The sequence below is a fragment of the Haplochromis burtoni genome, unplaced genomic scaffold (assembly GCF_018398535.1).
Source record: "Haplochromis burtoni strain Fernald_Lab_line unplaced genomic scaffold, NCSU_Asbu1 Contig_422, whole genome shotgun sequence".
Lineage (NCBI taxonomy): Eukaryota > Metazoa > Chordata > Actinopteri > Cichliformes > Cichlidae > Haplochromis > Haplochromis burtoni.
Window position 1 is genome coordinate 46,826 of NW_024582783.1, and position 16,504 is coordinate 63,329.

At 48.3% G+C, this 16,504-nt stretch overlaps 2 protein-coding genes across 5 annotated transcripts in view; both read left to right on the forward strand.

The window, feature by feature from the left end:
- heatr1 (HEAT repeat containing 1) overlaps window positions 1-9,754 on the forward strand; it is a 19,289-nt gene extending 9,535 nt beyond the window's left edge. For 3 of the 4 annotated variants that reach the window (XM_005944753.3, XM_005944751.3, XM_005944752.3), the window contains 23 exons: window positions 1-221; window positions 390-521; window positions 644-747; window positions 1,267-1,413; window positions 1,765-1,925; window positions 1,999-2,120; window positions 4,182-4,310; window positions 4,394-4,618; window positions 4,713-4,842; window positions 5,622-5,791; window positions 5,864-5,916; window positions 5,993-6,116; window positions 6,254-6,394; window positions 6,477-6,772; window positions 6,856-7,006; window positions 7,255-7,416; window positions 7,815-7,949; window positions 8,023-8,127; window positions 8,214-8,370; window positions 8,521-8,678; window positions 8,795-8,953; window positions 9,155-9,263; window positions 9,583-9,754. The exon at window positions 1-221 is cut by the window's left edge and continues 19 nt beyond it. In XM_005944753.3, the coding sequence (XP_005944815.1) occupies window positions 1-221; window positions 390-521; window positions 644-747; window positions 1,267-1,413; window positions 1,765-1,925; window positions 1,999-2,120; window positions 4,182-4,310; window positions 4,394-4,618; window positions 4,713-4,842; window positions 5,622-5,791; window positions 5,864-5,916; window positions 5,993-6,116; window positions 6,254-6,394; window positions 6,477-6,772; window positions 6,856-7,006; window positions 7,255-7,416; window positions 7,815-7,949; window positions 8,023-8,127; window positions 8,214-8,370; window positions 8,521-8,678; window positions 8,795-8,953; window positions 9,155-9,263; window positions 9,583-9,671 (3,380 nt within the window). In that variant the 3' untranslated portion in view covers window positions 9,672-9,754. The remainder of the gene's footprint in view (window positions 222-389; window positions 522-643; window positions 748-1,266; window positions 1,414-1,764; window positions 1,926-1,998; window positions 2,121-4,181; window positions 4,311-4,393; window positions 4,619-4,712; window positions 4,843-5,621; window positions 5,792-5,863; window positions 5,917-5,992; window positions 6,117-6,253; window positions 6,395-6,476; window positions 6,773-6,855; window positions 7,007-7,254; window positions 7,417-7,814; window positions 7,950-8,022; window positions 8,128-8,213; window positions 8,371-8,520; window positions 8,679-8,794; window positions 8,954-9,154; window positions 9,264-9,582) is intronic. The other variant, XM_005944755.3, reaches the window with a different exon arrangement.
- A 948-nt stretch (window positions 9,755-10,702) lies between these two features.
- Window positions 10,703-16,504, forward strand: part of arg1 (arginase 1) — an 18,878-nt gene continuing 13,076 nt past the window's right edge. The window contains exons 1-8 of the mRNA XM_042213134.1: window positions 10,703-11,045; window positions 12,420-12,694; window positions 12,772-12,844; window positions 14,513-14,687; window positions 14,779-14,938; window positions 15,009-15,103; window positions 15,346-15,450; window positions 15,524-15,660. Coding sequence (XP_042069068.1) covers window positions 12,572-12,694; window positions 12,772-12,844; window positions 14,513-14,687; window positions 14,779-14,938; window positions 15,009-15,103; window positions 15,346-15,450; window positions 15,524-15,660 — 868 coding nt within the window. The 5' untranslated portion in view covers window positions 10,703-11,045; window positions 12,420-12,571. The remainder of the gene's footprint in view (window positions 11,046-12,419; window positions 12,695-12,771; window positions 12,845-14,512; window positions 14,688-14,778; window positions 14,939-15,008; window positions 15,104-15,345; window positions 15,451-15,523; window positions 15,661-16,504) is intronic.

The window sequence follows — 16,504 nt, forward strand, 5'->3', positions numbered from 1 at the left end:
TTCCTGTCCTCGATCGCCTCCTGGAGACCGGCCCCGACACGCCCGCCCTGCTGCAGGCCGAGGCGCAGCTCCTGCAGCTGGTCCTGGGGAAGTACAACGAGGTGTCGGCGCCCCTGCTGGCCAAAGACCAGAACTGCCTGGACCTGTTCATCAGAGCTCTGAAGACCTCCACGCAGCAGCACGCTGGCATCCCGAGCTGCCAGATCATCGTTCTGGAGCAGGTCAGGAGGGCAAATCCACCAATCGGGGGACGGGGACTAACCCTACCCGAGTGCACGCTCACAGTGATGCTGTCCATCTTTTATTCAGTCTTTACTTCAAACCCAGATTAAAGTCTGAGTGACGGGTGATGATTTAACGTGTTCAGACATCTCTGGGTGTTCCTGCAGATCACAAAGCCCTTCTTCTCCGCCCTCGCGGACGAGGCGGTGCAGCAGAAGCTGCTGTCGGCCATGTTTGACCTGCTGGTGGAGAGCAGGAGTCCGGCGGTGGCCAACACCATCAGCAGCGTCTTCAAAGCGGTGAGCCGAGATCGTCTGCTCAACATTTTTCTTTCTCGTGAAAGAAGAAAGATGTCTGATAGTTAAACGGTCGTTTGTTTGGGGATGAATCACTGAACGTTTGACCTTTGCGTTCGCCTCAGGTCGTCGTTGACTCTCAGCTGCTGGCCAATGAGCTCGCTCCTCCAGAAAAACCCAAAGTCAGCGTGACGGTGCAGCAGACCCGGCGGAGCCGACTGTCGCAGAGGTATTTGCGCCCTGAAGCGTTCCTGAGGTCACGCGATCGGACCAGTTCCCTTCAGACAAACACGGATTTCTGCAGCTGAAAACAACGAATCAAATTAATAATTGTAGGCGGATCATTCTGTGCAACGCGACACGAAGATTTGCTCCTGTGCTTATTTACTGATTTTGATGACGATCTGCTTGAAAACAATGTTGTAGTTCAGGGTTCACTCTGATGGTGGCGCTGTTGTCTCGTTTCTCGTCCTTCCATTTTAATGATGTAATTATTGAACTGAAGTTGATAGAAATGAGTTAAACCGGCTGACGTCAGCTGTTTACCGCCCGTGCAGCCTGCAGGCCCCGATCTGCACTTTCACCCTGTAACAGGTCTGATTTCCTTCTGATAGTTTCAGGACGAATCCCGACAATCTAGAACATTTCAGCTTTTAGTTGAGCCACAATTTTCCAGAAGCAGCCTCAGAGTCTGAAAGCGTGGCGCGTCCACGATGAGTGATCGGTGTGAACCGCTGCCTGTGTTCAGGAAACCTCAGGAGAGCAGCGGTGCGGCTCCAGAGGGGGGCGCTGTGTCGTGGCGGAGAGTCACTCTGATCCTGGAGCTGCTGCAGCACAAGAAGAAAGTGAAGAGAGCCCAGGTGTTGGTGCCGGTTCTGTTCTCGCTGCTCGCCAGGTAACGTGACAGGAAACGCCACATCCTACAGTTTCTCATGTTTTATCATTTCATCTAATCTGAAAGAAGAATGAAGGCTGTAGTAAAGTCCTCATTAGGACTTCGTGTGGATTTGATCCGTGTTTGGAGTCGTGTGGAAGTGGAAGCAGGATTTTGACTCCGGGCTGCAGAGAGGTCCAATCTGAAAGTGGAGCTTCTGGAGTTTTTTCTTCTTCTGTTTGTTTATTTAAGACAGGAGCAACAAAAAGATGAAAAATCGATCGATAGAATTTTATTTCAAACATGGAAATGCAACTGAAGTAACAAAAGAAAAACAAACACTTGAGTAATAATAACTCCGTCTGTCATCAGGAGCATGGAGCCGTGCTCCGATGAGAACGCCAACACGGAGTACACCAAGCAGCTGCTGCTCAGCTGCCTGCTCAACATCTGCCACAAACTGGCTGCAGGTGGAGGAGCTGTGGCTGCAGGTGGAGGAGCTGTGGCTGCAGGTGGAGGAGCTGTGGCTGCAGGTGGGTGTCAGAGGAGGATGATGAAGGTGTGTGTGTGTTTGTTGCCTCACTGCGCTCTCCTCGCTCTGTGCAGACGTCCTGGATGAAGACAAGTTCAGCGTGGAGCTCGTGGTTCAGTGCATCCGAACGTCCGACGTGCCGCAGACTCACCACCACGCCCTGCTGCTGCTGGGCACCGCCGCCGCCATCTTCCCCGTGAGAGCTCCACCTCCTCTTCTGTCTGTCCACCACCACCTTCGCTCTTCCTCCTCCGTCTCTGTTTGCAGCTGAGAGAGTTTTATGTCACTGATACAAAGAGCGGTCTAAGTCCCGCCCCCTGAGACTGAAGCTCCTCTGCACGTCTGTGATGACATCATGGCGGCAGAAGTGTTTGTTTAAATCAGGGGTCGGCAACCTGTCTGATGATGAGTGCATCTAAACGTTCCTCAGAAGTCAGTGTGCCGTATGATGCATTGGCATTAAATGTAATAACGCTGTATATGAACAGTTACACACTTTATAGGATCATACTTGTTCACAGATGTTTGCAGCTGTCAGCGAATAGTTATCAGATAGTTTGAAACAAAAAAGACTTTTTATCCACAACAGCAAATGCTATTTATGGTGTCCTCACAACAATGATAGGAAAAATAAACGGGGCCAATATGGCATGTTTGTTAACACAGAGACACACATGTTACTGTGATCTCTGGTCTCCCACTCAGACACACAGGTCTCCCAGTGTCCAGCATTCAGAGGCTGCCTGAGGACTCATGTGGGAGAAAACCTGCTCACACAGACATGTGGAGCCAAACACTGTCAGTAAGGCCTCTGCAACGTTCTGAAGAGTTAAACCTGTCAGGCAGTGACGTCCAGCAGGTGAACATGCAGCTCCATGAACACGCACAGCTGTGGGTTCCAGCTGCCCCCCTCTCCCTGTTAATGCCCTACCTGCCCCCCTGGCAACACTTTGCTAGACCCGCCCCTGCACAGTTACCAGCTGTCAGCTACTTAGAAAAGGATCCTGGTGTTATTGTCTCTCAGAAACAGTTCATAACTTCAACTCATCATGTCACCTAAAAGGTAAACCTGTTTCTCCATCACAGCTCTGATGATTCAGTAAGGACATCTCCTGGTTTCATCTTCATGTTTCCCTCTCACCAGATAACCAAACCATATCATGACCAGCAGCTTTACAGCTGTGGCTCCAGCAAACATCAGCTGATACTAGAAATTAATATTAAATAAATTCTAACAACAGCTGATCAAGCTTAAACGTGCTGCTGTTGTTTAGCGCGACATCCGCTGGTTTCCTCTTTCTGGCGCAAAGTGAGCGATAAACAAACAAGAGAGCCGATCAGCTGATCATTGATCAGTTTCATGATTGAAGTAGGAACAGGAGAGAGAGGGGAGAGGATGAGAGAGAGGCACGGTTGGCAGCTACTAACTAACCTTATGAATTAAATAAAGTTCACTATCAGTAACATCATAGCACCACCCAGCTGTATAGAAACTCCGTCATGCTAGCTAGTAGCAGTACGAGTTATTGTAACTGACTGTAAAAAGTCAGCACAACGAAAATAAACTAAACTTGGTTTATATCTGACCAGATCGACTGCAGCTCATAACTTCTTACCTGGAGTTCAGTTCACCGCCTCGGGGCTCTGCTCCTCCTGCCTCCCCTCCCCTCATCCACCTGCTGGCCTCAGTGGAAGCTCCGCCACAGCCACCACCAAACAGCTGAGTTATTTTTACACATCTGCCAGCATCTGGACAATACACCACCTTTAATACCGTTGCAAAAAAAAAACAATCATCGGCCCATAAAAACGAAAAATCACGCCCGGTATGTCCGATGGCCAGTCCCGCTATGGTCATGCCATCAGTTAACCCTTCGCGTGCCGGGGTTGCCGACCCCTGGTTCAAACAAACGAAAAAATATTGATGTCCTGATGGATATGGAGGATCAATATAGCCAACATTTTAAACAAATATTAGACGATTGTTTCTTATTTTTTTTATTTTTACTTTTAATTATAATTTAATGAACCCAAAGAAGGAAACACAAGAAGCAGTTAGTGATGCAGTTACAGCAACTGATACAAATAAAAGAAATAAAGCAGTAATTTAGATTTTTGGTACATTTAGTATCAGGTTTGTTTTAGAAGAGAAGAATTAAAGGAAAGAAATTAATCAATAATAAATAAATATGGGAATTAAAATAAACAACATTTATTTAATAGCAAGAAAACAAACTCGTTCGTGTTCCTCCTGCAGGAGAAGGTCCTCCACAACATCATGCCCATCTTCACCTTCATGGGCGCCAGCATCATGCGGCTGGACGACGCCTACAGCTTCAGAGTCATCGACAAGACGGTGCAGATGGTCATACCTGCTCTGATCCAGGTGAGGCGGCGACGGAGCCGACAAACATGCCCGTTTTACACGAGTGGCGTGACAAGAACTCTTCCTCGCTCCTCCTCCAACAGGCCCAGCAGCTTTCTGATGGAAGTTCCGCCTCTCACGTGATGGCTGTGGTGACGAAGATCATGCACGTGTTTGCTGACGCGCTCCCCCACGTGCCCGAGCACCGGCGGCTGCCAATCCTGTTTCAGCTGGTGACCACGCTGGGTCCCGCCCGTTTCCTCTGGGTCCTAATGCTGCTCCTGTTCAAGCTGCACGCCACACAGAGCGCCGGCTCCACCAGCGAGAAGGTAACAATCGCCTGCTTCTGTTTATGCGGAGCTTAGTGCGTCGTTTCGTGTCTCTGCGTGTTTAACGTAGTTTATTTTGTGGTTTCGTGAGCAGGATGCGGCGCTGGAGCGAGACGTGGACTTCTGGATTTCTCTGTGCTGTCAGTTTGACATCAGCGATCAGCTGACCTCGCTCATCAACATCCTGAACTTCCTGCTGCAGCTGCCAGACGACAAAGAGGATGGTAAAACAAAACGAAAGTTTTACATCATCAATAACATAATCATGTTTGTATGGAGGACTGTAAGTGCCAAATCGAAAGAAAAAAGTGATAACAATTGTATTTTTAAAATGTGAAACGGACTCCTTTCAGAATTATTTCCTTTGTTATGATTCGTCTATCAGTTTACTTCATTTACATTTTAATTAATTAATATTAATGAGAATCCCTTACTATCACAATACGCTCCGAGTGTTTCATTTGGCAGATTTTTACTGTTACAGATGAAACACCCAGGAGCCAATCATCTGTCTTTCATTAAAGTAATAGATTAAAAATACAATGTTTAAAATAATGAACATCAAGGTAAATTAAAATATTTGCTGCTTTTGTTTCTGACTCAAATTTTAGACATTTATTTTAAATTTAAGAAGAGAGGATGATATAAATGAATAACTATAAATAAAGTAAAATACTGGACTTGAAGAAACAGGTAAATTATTAAGAAAGGAAACAGAAATGTTACCACAAAGAACAATGGCTATGAAAACATGTATATAAAAGTAAATATGGTTAAAAAAAAAAAAACAATTTGAATTTCTTTCATTTAAAATTTAGGAAATTGAATTTAAATTGAAACATAAATAAACTAATTTGTAGAAAGTACATGAGTTAATCCAAATTGAATAAATATTTGATATTTAGAATGAATGACTCTATATAGTCATTAATTCTATATATAGAGTTTTGGCGTGTTTGGCCCTCCGTAGTCTGATGGACTTCTGGGTGTTTGTTTTGTGTAGCTCCAGTGAAACGGCCCGCCGCCCGGCGAGGAGCGAAGAAGGAGGAGGAAAAGGTGGAGGAGCTGATCTTCAGCGTGGATGCTCACGGCGGCAAAGAGCTGCGACACTTCAAGTTCCTCTCCGTGTCATTCGCGGCTCAGCTGCTCGGCTCGGCGAGCTTCATCGGGAAGGTGGGCGACTGAAGGTCAGGCGGTAAGGAGCGCGCTCAGTGCGACGACAATAAACGTTTGATTTTGTTTCAGGTCGCGGACAACGACGATGACATAGACGCATCTCTACAGCCACTGCAGCAGAGGTGAGTGATGCTGTGATGTCACGTTGTTATGTGAGCGTTTGGTGGCGTTGAAGGTGATGTCATGTTTGTGTTTCAGGCTGCTGGAGGACATCCTGCGCTACATCCACAGCATCGCTCGCTGTGTGGAGGAGAACGCCGACAAACCCACCGCCAAGTTCTGGCGAGTTCTGCTGAATAAAGCCTACGACGCACTGGACAAGGTTTGAATCCAGTTTTATTTAAACTCTTCTCGTTAACATTAACAGCAGGTCCTCCACCGTTAACCTCAGTTTCTTCTTCTGCTGCTGGAGTGAAAGCCGCCCTGCAGAGGCGCTCTAACCTGCTCACCTTTGTTCAGGTGAACGCACTGCTGCCCACGGACACCTTCATCACGGTGATGAGGGGCCTGATGGGAAACGAGCTGGCATCGGTCAGGAGGAAGGCCATGGACCTGCTCAACAACAAACTGCAGCACAGAACACAGTGGGATGCACAGCAGGTAACAGGAAGTGATGTCAGAGTTCTCCGCAGAGCGTGTTTTGGGTATGAAACAATGACATCAACTTCCTGTCTGCCCTCAGGTTACCGTGCTCCTCCAGCTGATCGGCGACCTGCTGAACATTGTGGGCAAAGATCACAGGAAGGTCGTGGACGGAGCGGAGCAGGCCATCAACCGCCAGACGGCGCTCTTCAGCCTCAAGCTGCTCTGTCGCAGTTTTGGGTCCGACCACCATGAGACGTTCGTGCCCGTGCTGTTGCAAACCGTGGAGCTCGTCGCGGCGGCAGAGGAGGAGAAGAACGTGACGGGCAGCGCTCTGCTCTGCATCGCCGAGGTGGTCAGCACACTGAAGGCCCTCGCCATCCCGCAGTTACCCAGGTCTGTTATGCCCGTCCTTCACCCTCACACGACAAGGCGGGGAAGCCGCCCTCCAGTCAGCTGACGCGTGTTTGTTTCCACAGGTTGATGCCAGCCATACTGCACGCGCTCCAAAACAGGAAGGAGCTTCTGACCAACGAGATCTACCTGCTGAGCACCGTCACTGCCCTGCAGCGGGTCACAGAGACGCTGCCACACTTCATCAGCCCATACCTGCACGACGCCACCTTACAGGTAACGCCGCCCCGCGAGCACTGCATCAGAAAAACAAAACAAAGGTTATAAAGGATTGCGGTGGAGCTGTGCTTTGATTGGATCGTGCTGTGTGCTCTTCCTAGCGCCTCGTTTTTTTTCATCTGAAATGGTACGGCTCGATGTCGCTGCTGCTTTGAGGAGACGTGCTGATTGGTCCCAGCTCACCTGGAGTGTGACGCGAGTGTCACAGGGATTCTATTATTTGTTATTCCTCTTCGTTCTTGCAGGTGTGTCGGCTGACCCGGCTGATGGAGACTTCCTCCTCCTCCTCCGCCCAGCTCTCCATCCGTCTCGCCTCCCTGAGGAGCACCCTTGCCACCAAACTGCCCCCCAGGGTCCTACTGCCCACCATTAGCAGGTGCTACAACACTATGGTGGTCGATAAGAAGGTGAGAGTCGAGCTTCAGGTGTGTTTACTGTTTTCTACTGAAGCTGGTAAAGTTCAAAGTTTGTGTGTGCGCCTTGGCTTAAAGTTTTCCAGAATGATCCAAAGACACTTGCTCTCATTATTGGAGTCAGTCGTTTAAAATGGCTCCACGAGAACAAATCAAACATCCACCGAAATGTGGAATCAGGGACTTAAAATCCCAAATTCTCACGCTGAGCTTTGTTAAATGTCTAAAATCAAACAGCAGCAGTAATATCCTGTAATTTAATGTTTTCGTGCTTCAAGCCAGAAAAAACGTTAAAAGTAGAAATCGGCGCTAAACGGTCATCGGCGTCAAATCCCGCTCTGAGGTTCCCGATGGTTTTCAGCTGTTAACGTCTCGTTGTCATTTCCCCGCAGAGTCAGCTGGGGGCGCTGCTGAGCATCCTGAAGGAGCACATCGCTCACATGGAGAAAGACCAGCTCAGCTTCCACCAATCAGAGCTCACCACCTTCTTCCTCACCGCACTCGACTTCCGCTCCGAGCATTGCCAGGTCCGCTCAGCTGGTGATTGAGTAAATGTACTTAGATTACTTTACCTTTCTCACGCGTCTCTTTTGTCTTCAGGGCGATCTGGAGAAGACGGCGCAGGTCGAGGGCTGCGTGATCGACTGCCTGATCGCCATGGTGATGAAGCTGTCAGAGGTCACATTCAGGCCGCTCTTCTTCAAGGTAACGCCGCCGTGCCTAGGATTCAGCCGCCGCCCCAGTTTCCCGCCGTGTGGCAATAACTGTGTGTCTGTGCGTCTGTCCCGCAGCTCTTCGACTGGAGCAAATCGGAGCGTAAAGATCGTCTGCTGACTTTCTACCGGCTGTCCGACCGCATCGCCGACCGCCTCAAAGGACTCTTCGTGCTGTTCGCAGGAAACCTGGTGAAACCATTCGCAGACCTGCTGACACAAACCAACAGCACAGGTCTGACCTCATCCACAACTTTTCTCTTTTTATTGATTTTCAACTGTAAATTGTTACATTTATCTAAATGTTAATATTTAAACAGCTGTTTGTTGGTAAAGCAGCTGTTTCCCGGCTGTCCAAGCTTGACGGTGCTTTTGCTTCTTGCAGAGTCGCTGCTCTTCGACTCCGAGGACGATGGCGAGGAGAAGAGCTGCCTGCTGCTGCAGTACGTCCTCGACTGCCTCCACAAGACCTTCCTGTACGACTCGCAGCGTTTCCTGAGCCGCGAGCGAGGCGACGCCCTGCTGAGCCCGCTCGTAGACCAGGTGAGGTGCAGACACTTCAGAGGGTGTAATATTTCTCCAAAACTGCATGACTCCACCCACTGGGCGTGGTTTCATTGGTGACATTGAACTTGAATGGTTTCTGTGTTCGTGTCCAGCTGGAGAATAGAGTCGGTGGCGAGCAGCGATACCAGCAGCGCGTCACCCAGCACCTGGTGCCCTGCGTCGGGCAGTTTGCTGTGGCGATGGGCGACGACTCGCAGTGGAAGACCCTCAACTATCAGATCCTCCTGAAGACCAGGCACTCTGACACCAAGGTAAGGCCACCTGCACAGCTGACGGGCTCCCCTGAGCCCCGAGCGACGCCTGGAAGGCGCAGAGAAGTCGGTCAAGCTTCGCTCTGACACTGTCTGGTCTCAGCCAGGCAGAGTTAATTAATGGTAATACAAAGAGTTTTAAATTAGACTCTGTGTTGGTGTTAGTTATTGACTCAGCAGCTTCCTCCTCCTCCTCCACAGGTGCGTTTCTCCTCTCTGCTGATGCTCATGGAGGTGGCGTCCAAACTGAAGGAGAACTACATGGTGCTGCTGCCGGAGACCATCCCCTTCCTGGCTGAGCTCATGGAGGGTGAGGCGCACAAACAGACACCGCTCATATTAACTGTTGGCTCTAAGATGTAATGTAGCTGTCGGCCACAAGAGGGCAGCACATCTCTGACAAGAGAAAACCTCTAGATCCAGATGTTTCAGAATAAAAGCATGACAGATGAAACGTATTTTCACCATCATGGAGAAATATCAGTAAAAGTTCAGATAAAATACGACATCAGAGACGATAAGATGCAAACAGAATGCAGTAAAATATCACATTTGTGTTTCAGTGGAGCTTTGCTCCACCTGTGAGGCCAGGTAACGGCGTAGGCTCAAACCTGCCGTTTGTTTTGCAGACGAGTGTGAAGAGGTGGAGCTGCAGGTCCAGAAGGTGATCCAGGAGATGGAGAACATCCTGGGAGAGCCGCTGCAGAGCTACTTCTAACACGCACGCTGGTGTGAAGCTTCAGCACAAACATAAATATTCTGATGTTTTTGATGTAAGAAGTAATAAACATTTGTGTCAAATCTGCTTTTTATTTACTCTGAACCTGTTTAAAGAAGGTGACATGAGTCAAACTCCTGGGTCAAGTTTAAAGGCCGGCTTGGGGACACTCATCTCACTCAGACGATTCTGGATCATAAAGGTTGGATGCTGGTTTTGGGAAGACCGCACTGGAAAGAAAGAGTTTTCCTGTGAACGCTGTGGCTCTCTGACCATTTAACCCTGTCATGCATGAATTGTGACAAACTCAATCAGGATTCTTAAGTGTTTTTATTCATCTTTTCCTGCCTGTAGTTGAATAAAAACACTTAAGAATCCTGATGTTATTTATTTTTATTCATCTTCAGGCAGGAAAAGATGAATAAAAATACTTAAGAGTTAAATAACAGTAATTACAATGAAACACATCATACAGCTGTAGTAACAATAAACGTCCAGTGGGTGGCAGAGTATGGAGTGACCCATCAGTGTCCAATGCATTGGTTTATGTGCAGGTATACCATCAACACTGACACAAATGCAAGCAAACAGCAGCTGTAACTGTAGGGACCACTATGGTGAAAGGGTCAAATGGATCGGGGCGATTGAGGCTCAAGAGTTAGCAGCTCGTCTTGTAACCGGAAGGTTGCCGGTTCGAGCCCCGGCTCGGACAGTCTTGGTCCTTGTGTCCTTGGGCAAGACACTTCACCTTCCACCTACCTACTGGTGTTGGCCAGAGGGGCCGATGATGCGATATGGCAGTCTCGCCTCTGTCAGTCTGCCCCAGCGCAGCTGTGGCTACAACTGTAGCTGCCTCCACCAGTGTGTGGATGTGAGAGTGAATAGTGGCATTGTAATTTTTCATTTTTAATTAAAACCCAGCCAGGATGCATGCCCCTCCCCTCCCTGCTTCCACTGGAGGTTTCTTCCTGTTCGAAGGGACTTTGTCCTTCCCACTGTCACCCAGTGTTTGCTCATAGGGGTCGTCTGACCGTTGAGGTTTTCGCTGTATTATTAGGTGTCTTTATATTACAGTAAAAAGCACCTTTAGGTGAATTCTGAAGGTGCTAGAATAACAGATAACCAGCTGGTAAAAGAAAACACACACGTATAACAGCGCGGTGTGGTTGAGTTTATAACATCAGGTCAGACTCGCCGTGACTTTAACATCCGCTGTTAACGCAGTTCTACAAAGTTTCTTCCTGGAACTGCAGATGTAGGACGAGTGCCGGAAATAGTTTGTACTTCGGAGAATCCTGACTCACACCAACGACGTTAAGTTCTTAGAGAACAAAGACGCTGTTTGCAGTTCTTCAAAACACAGTGTGTTTTCAGGTGAGTTCACCTGCATCCAGCGCTGAGCCCACGTGTTTACAGATGGTCGGCCTGCTGGAAACGTCTGTACGACACTTCAAATGTCATCAGTTTGACTTTCATGTTTTTTTTACCTTTTTAGCTTCTGACTGCATCTGAAAACTGAATTTTTAAATCATAATTTTAAAAATTATTTTTGAATCCTAATGTTCTCGGTGTGTGTTATCAAAGGTTTACACAATCAGTCGTCACTTTAACTGACTCGTTTAAGTGTTTTACTCAGTTTGGGACAGATTTTCAGATAAACTCCATCATTCATGTTAGATTGGTAAAAAGGATCTGCAGAGTGAGCTGTGAGCTTTCTCTTTGTGAGGCCACAGGAAAGTACAGCTATGAATTAACCATCATAGCCAGCTAGCTGTAAGTTAACTAACTAGCAAGTTTGCTAATGTAACACAGTGGATATGCTAACATTAAAACCAACCACGGAAGGATTTGTACATCTTGAATACTTTCTGGGTATTACAGAGCGTTATTGTAGTTAACTGAACTGAAAGTGGGCTGAACAAATATTCTAGTTAACACAAACACTAAATTTCATGTAAGTGCCTGTTATAAACTTATTTCCACTGACTAGATTGGCATTGTGACCCATACAGCTCACTGACATATTGCTGATGTATATCTGCTGTAGTGCGAGGCACCATGTAGCAGGGACGTATGGTTACTCATCAATAAGATGTCGTTTCGCTGTCACAATTCTGACTACCTGTAACCTTCCTCATAGACGCAGCGAATCCCACTCAGAGGGGGATTCGTTTATGCTACCCAGGTAGAGTCGCACAAAGAGAGAAAGCTTCAGTGAAGCGGAGGCTGGCGACGTTGTCCCAACCTCTTGCAGAGTGAGCAAACTACATTAACAAATCCCTCTCTGAGCAGGTCGCACAGAGTTGGAAAGTCAAAGACAAGCTGCGTAAAAACGACTTCTTACCAATGAACAAACACGGTTCCACTACGTTGGTGCTACCTTCAGCCACACAGCACATATATTTCAGTGATACGTCGCTGCACCATGCTGGATGAAGCACAGTTTACTGACTACATTCCTCTGAAACGCTGAAGTCGAGGGACGGAGCGTGCTGTCTGGATTTATGGCTTTATTATAAAGTTAACCTGAAACATATTTTAGGTAACTGTAAACTTAATATCGCTGCCACACATCACTCACTAATATCACCCACCGCACTCAAACAATAACTGAAACTAAAAAGAACAAAACCTTTTCAAAACATAAAAACAATAAAACTGGAAACTGAAATTTCTAAATAAAATAAAAATCATAAACTTCAGCGTCTTGTTTGTTGTTGGCATGAATGATGCGCCTCCGTACATCAGCCCACTGTCTGACCTTCATCACTTCAAAGTGTTTAAACAAGCTTCATGACGTCACGGCTCCACGCGGTGCCTCCCCCTGACGTCACGTGGAGTCTTTAGGAGACTCGCGCCGGTCAGTGGCTCAGAGGCGGTGTGCGCGCGCGTGTATCAGCATGAGGAGCGCGAGGACGCTGCGGCAGGTCCAGGTGGCCGTGACGGTGCAGCGGAGCCTTCATCACCAGCATCCTCCTGCGCGCTCCGCGGGGATCGTCGGAGCTCCTTTCTCCAAGGGACAGGTGAGAGCGCGAGGACAGGCTCCGCGTGCACTCGTGCGCGTGTAATCCTCCAGCTTCTCCTTCTCTGTCCGCTGCAGTCCCGAGGAGGCGTGGAGGACGGACCGGAGCGGATCCGAGCCGCGGGCCTGCAGAGGCGGCTGCAGCAGCTGGGTGAGCACGGCAGCGGGTCCGGTGACGTCACCGGGAGACTCCAACAGACGTTTATTTTTGTGCTTTCATACAGAATCACCTTCATGCAGCAGCAAATGTAATGACAGCAGGTAAAACTGACCGGAAGTTACCGTTTGAATGATGAACCGCCCTGTGAGCATCACCGTGGTTCCCACTGTGCCTCACAGCAACAAGGGCCCGAGTTCGTCTCCGCCGTGGAGTACGTCCACAGACATGCTGTGAGTGGGGACAGATCAGCTCCCACTCACAGCTGTGTCTCCGCCTCTCAGCCTGTGGTAGCTGAGATGGACTCCACAGGTGTTCTCACCTGTTCACACATCAGGAAGCTCCTCCTGCAGCTGTGACACATTTCTGTTAAAAATCATCCGAGCACCAGAGTGGCAGTTTGCCTCTGCAGCATCTGGACAGATGTTTCTGCTGTCAGGGCTTTTTCCCGGGATAAGAAAGGCTGACGTTAGGTGGAGCGCAGCCGGCCCAGTTAGTTATCCGTGTTGGTCGTCATTCCCAGTTAAGGAAACATTGTTTTTGTTGAATTAACAACTCAGAAACTTCCTGAGTTTCTCCGTTTAATGTTCATCCAGAGCCGAGTAATCAGTGATGAGAAAATCCACAAACGTTTGATTAATACATCAGCCTGAGCAGACCGCGGTCTGCACCAGGGACAGAAAACCCCACAAAGCCAGGTGGGGGCACAGAGCTGTGCGGCCCGGTATTTTAACCCCGTCCATCAAAGAGACAAAATGAAGCTTTAAAATGTTTCTGCTGATTATTGAGAGCAGTCACTGATTTCCTCCCACACAGAGGATCAGATCATCCTCCCGTGGCCAAAACATTAAACACGGTCCATAAATAAAGTACAACAGCTCAAAAACTCAAAATGACACAAGATCCCGAACAAACAGAGACGATAAAAATAAAATAAAGAAGCACAGATAGTCAAAATAAAATAGAATAAAAGTAGAAAATAAATCTTGTATCTTGTCTTTATGATGGGTTTAATCAACTACAAAGTTTACAGTTAGATTCCAACAGCTGTGCAGCTCAGTAACAGCGACAGTGTCTGATTTTTAATATTCAGAAACCATCGAATCGTCAAACAAACTGGAGGCGGAGCACGCCGGCATTTCCACTTTCAACAATTCATCTGAATGAATCTGTGATGTCGGTAAAACATTAACCTTCAGCACAGTTTGAATCCAGAAAAGGTGTTCAGAGCTGACCTTCAAATTCAGACTTCAAATAAAGTGTTTAAAGTCTGATTCACATAACGCTCCGTTTAAAAACCTCCGTAAAAATCAGAGTTTGGTGGTTTTTCCTTCAGCTGATTGTGAGTACGCAGGTAACACAGTTTCACTGACACAGTGAGTTCAGGAAGTGTAACGTCCTCAGAGGAGGTCACTGTGCACACGCTCAGTTTCATTACTGGAACAGCGCTGACCTTTATCCACGAACAGCAAACAGTAAGTGTTTACAGGTCCACATGGGTCAGTGAACGCCTCATTACACCGCTGCCTTCTTCCCTGAACGTCTCGCTGTTAATGTTCACACAGAGAGCATGCTGGGAAACGCCTCAGCTGGTAATGTTGGACAGTCAGTACGAGGAAACCTGCAATGATTGTGTGTGTGTGTGTGTGTGCGCGCGCGCAGGCTGTGCAGTGAAGGATTATGGGAACCTGACGTTCGAGGACATGTCCCGGGACGAGCCCATGGGCTTGCTGAAGAGCGTGAGGGCGGTGGGTGCCGCCAACCAGAAGCTGTCACAGGCGGTGCGAGCGGCGAAGGAGGATGGGCACACGGCGGTGGTGCTGGGCGGAGACCACAGGTCAGTCCACACAGGAACAGGAAGTCAGGACCTAGGTTCCAGGTGTCGGCTCTCCATCGACTCGCTTCCCGTTTGTGTTTTCCGTCCTCAGCCTGGCGATCGGTTCCATCCACGGGCACTCTGTGGCGGTTGGGGAGCTGAGCGTCGTGTGGGTGGATGCTCACGCCGACATCAACACGCCGCTGACCACGTACACGGGGAACATCCACGGGCAGCCGGTGTCCTACCTGCTCCACGAGTTGCGCTCAAAGGTGATCTCAGCGACAGAGATCAGCATCACGCCGTCACACAGAATCACTAACCCCTCCCCTTCCTCACCAGGTTCCCGTCTTACCGAACTTCTCCTGGCTGAAGCCGTGTGTGTCCGCCGCCGATGTGGTCTTCATCGGGCTGAGAGACGTGGATCCAGCAGAGCAGTGAGTGCACCTGAGTCCATGCAGAGACTCACCTATTTCTGACGCCCCTCTGACCAATCAGCTCGTCCCGAAGCATTTTGGAGATGATTGAAATGAAATCTTAATAAAAAATTTAAAGAAACAAAAAGCTCTGAAAGGTCAGCGACCTCGCTCTGGTCTGAGGGTCACCAGAAGTTCATTACCTGCGGGTACCTGAGTGTACCTGCCGGCAGGCTCTAATCCTGAGGTTTTCTCCTCCTCAGCTACATCCTGAAGATGCTGGGGGTGAAGACCTTCTCCATGAGTGAGATGGATCAGCTCGGCGTGGCCCGCGTCATGGAGGAAACGTGTGATTACCTGTCTGCCAGGTGATGCCTGCATGAAGCCACCAAGGTGTGATAGTCTGAGCGAATGTTAAAGATGCTTTGTGTCCTTGAACAGAGGGAAGAAACCGATTCACCTCAGCTATGACATCGATGCCATCGACCCCTCTGTTGCCCCAGCAACCGGGACGCCTGTAGTTGGTGGACTCACCTACAGAGAGGGCGTCTACATCACAGAACACCTGTGTCAGACAGGTACGAGTCAGAAACTCAGGGAAAAACAAACCCTGCTCTTCACAGTAGAAACGTGTTTAGTGTAAGCAGCCACATTAGCTGCTTACAGTAAACACAACAGCTCTCACTTGGTGTTGGCTCTCGCTGCGGTAGAGTGTCACTTCCTGTTCCTGTTCCAACGCACACTGGTTTTGCCAATCTGTGTATATTCACAGTATTCACTCACTCTGTCTTTGGGGATTAGGGCTGACAGCTGTCCCGTTTTAGTGTCTCTTATTTGGCAGTTAAAAAGTTGGCAACCCTATCCTGGTGTGAACGTGTGAACCGTGCTTCTGGGTTCAAACTACTCTGTGTTTATTAAGGCTGTTGTGTGTTTCACATGTTTTAACAGTTTGTATCGTGTTCTATTTAATCTGAACAAACCCCTAAAAAGTCAGTTATCGCTGTCGGCCTCTCTGGGTTTTTATTACCGCAGCACATTTTAAAGCTCAGTCTTTAAACCCTTACGATGTAACTCCAGCCCAGCAGCAGTATATGAATGACTAACCTCGTATTGTGGATGGATTATCTCAGTTGTTTTCCTGACTGAAGTTTGTTCCGTTTACAGCATCCTGCCATACGACTGTATTTGTCTCTAACCATCGGGAACCCTCACGTTAACTTTTATCGAGTGGAAAAAGTTAGCGTTCATCCTCCAGCTTCACTGTGTTTAAGCTAACATAGCTTTGTCGCTTCTCTCCTCCTGCTACCCCCCCAAAAACCCATCTCCATAGAGACTGTGTCAGCTCCCAAACAGACAAAAACAAACTAAAAACCAGCAACAAACAACTTAAACATAAACAATCACAAAGAAAGAACAATACAG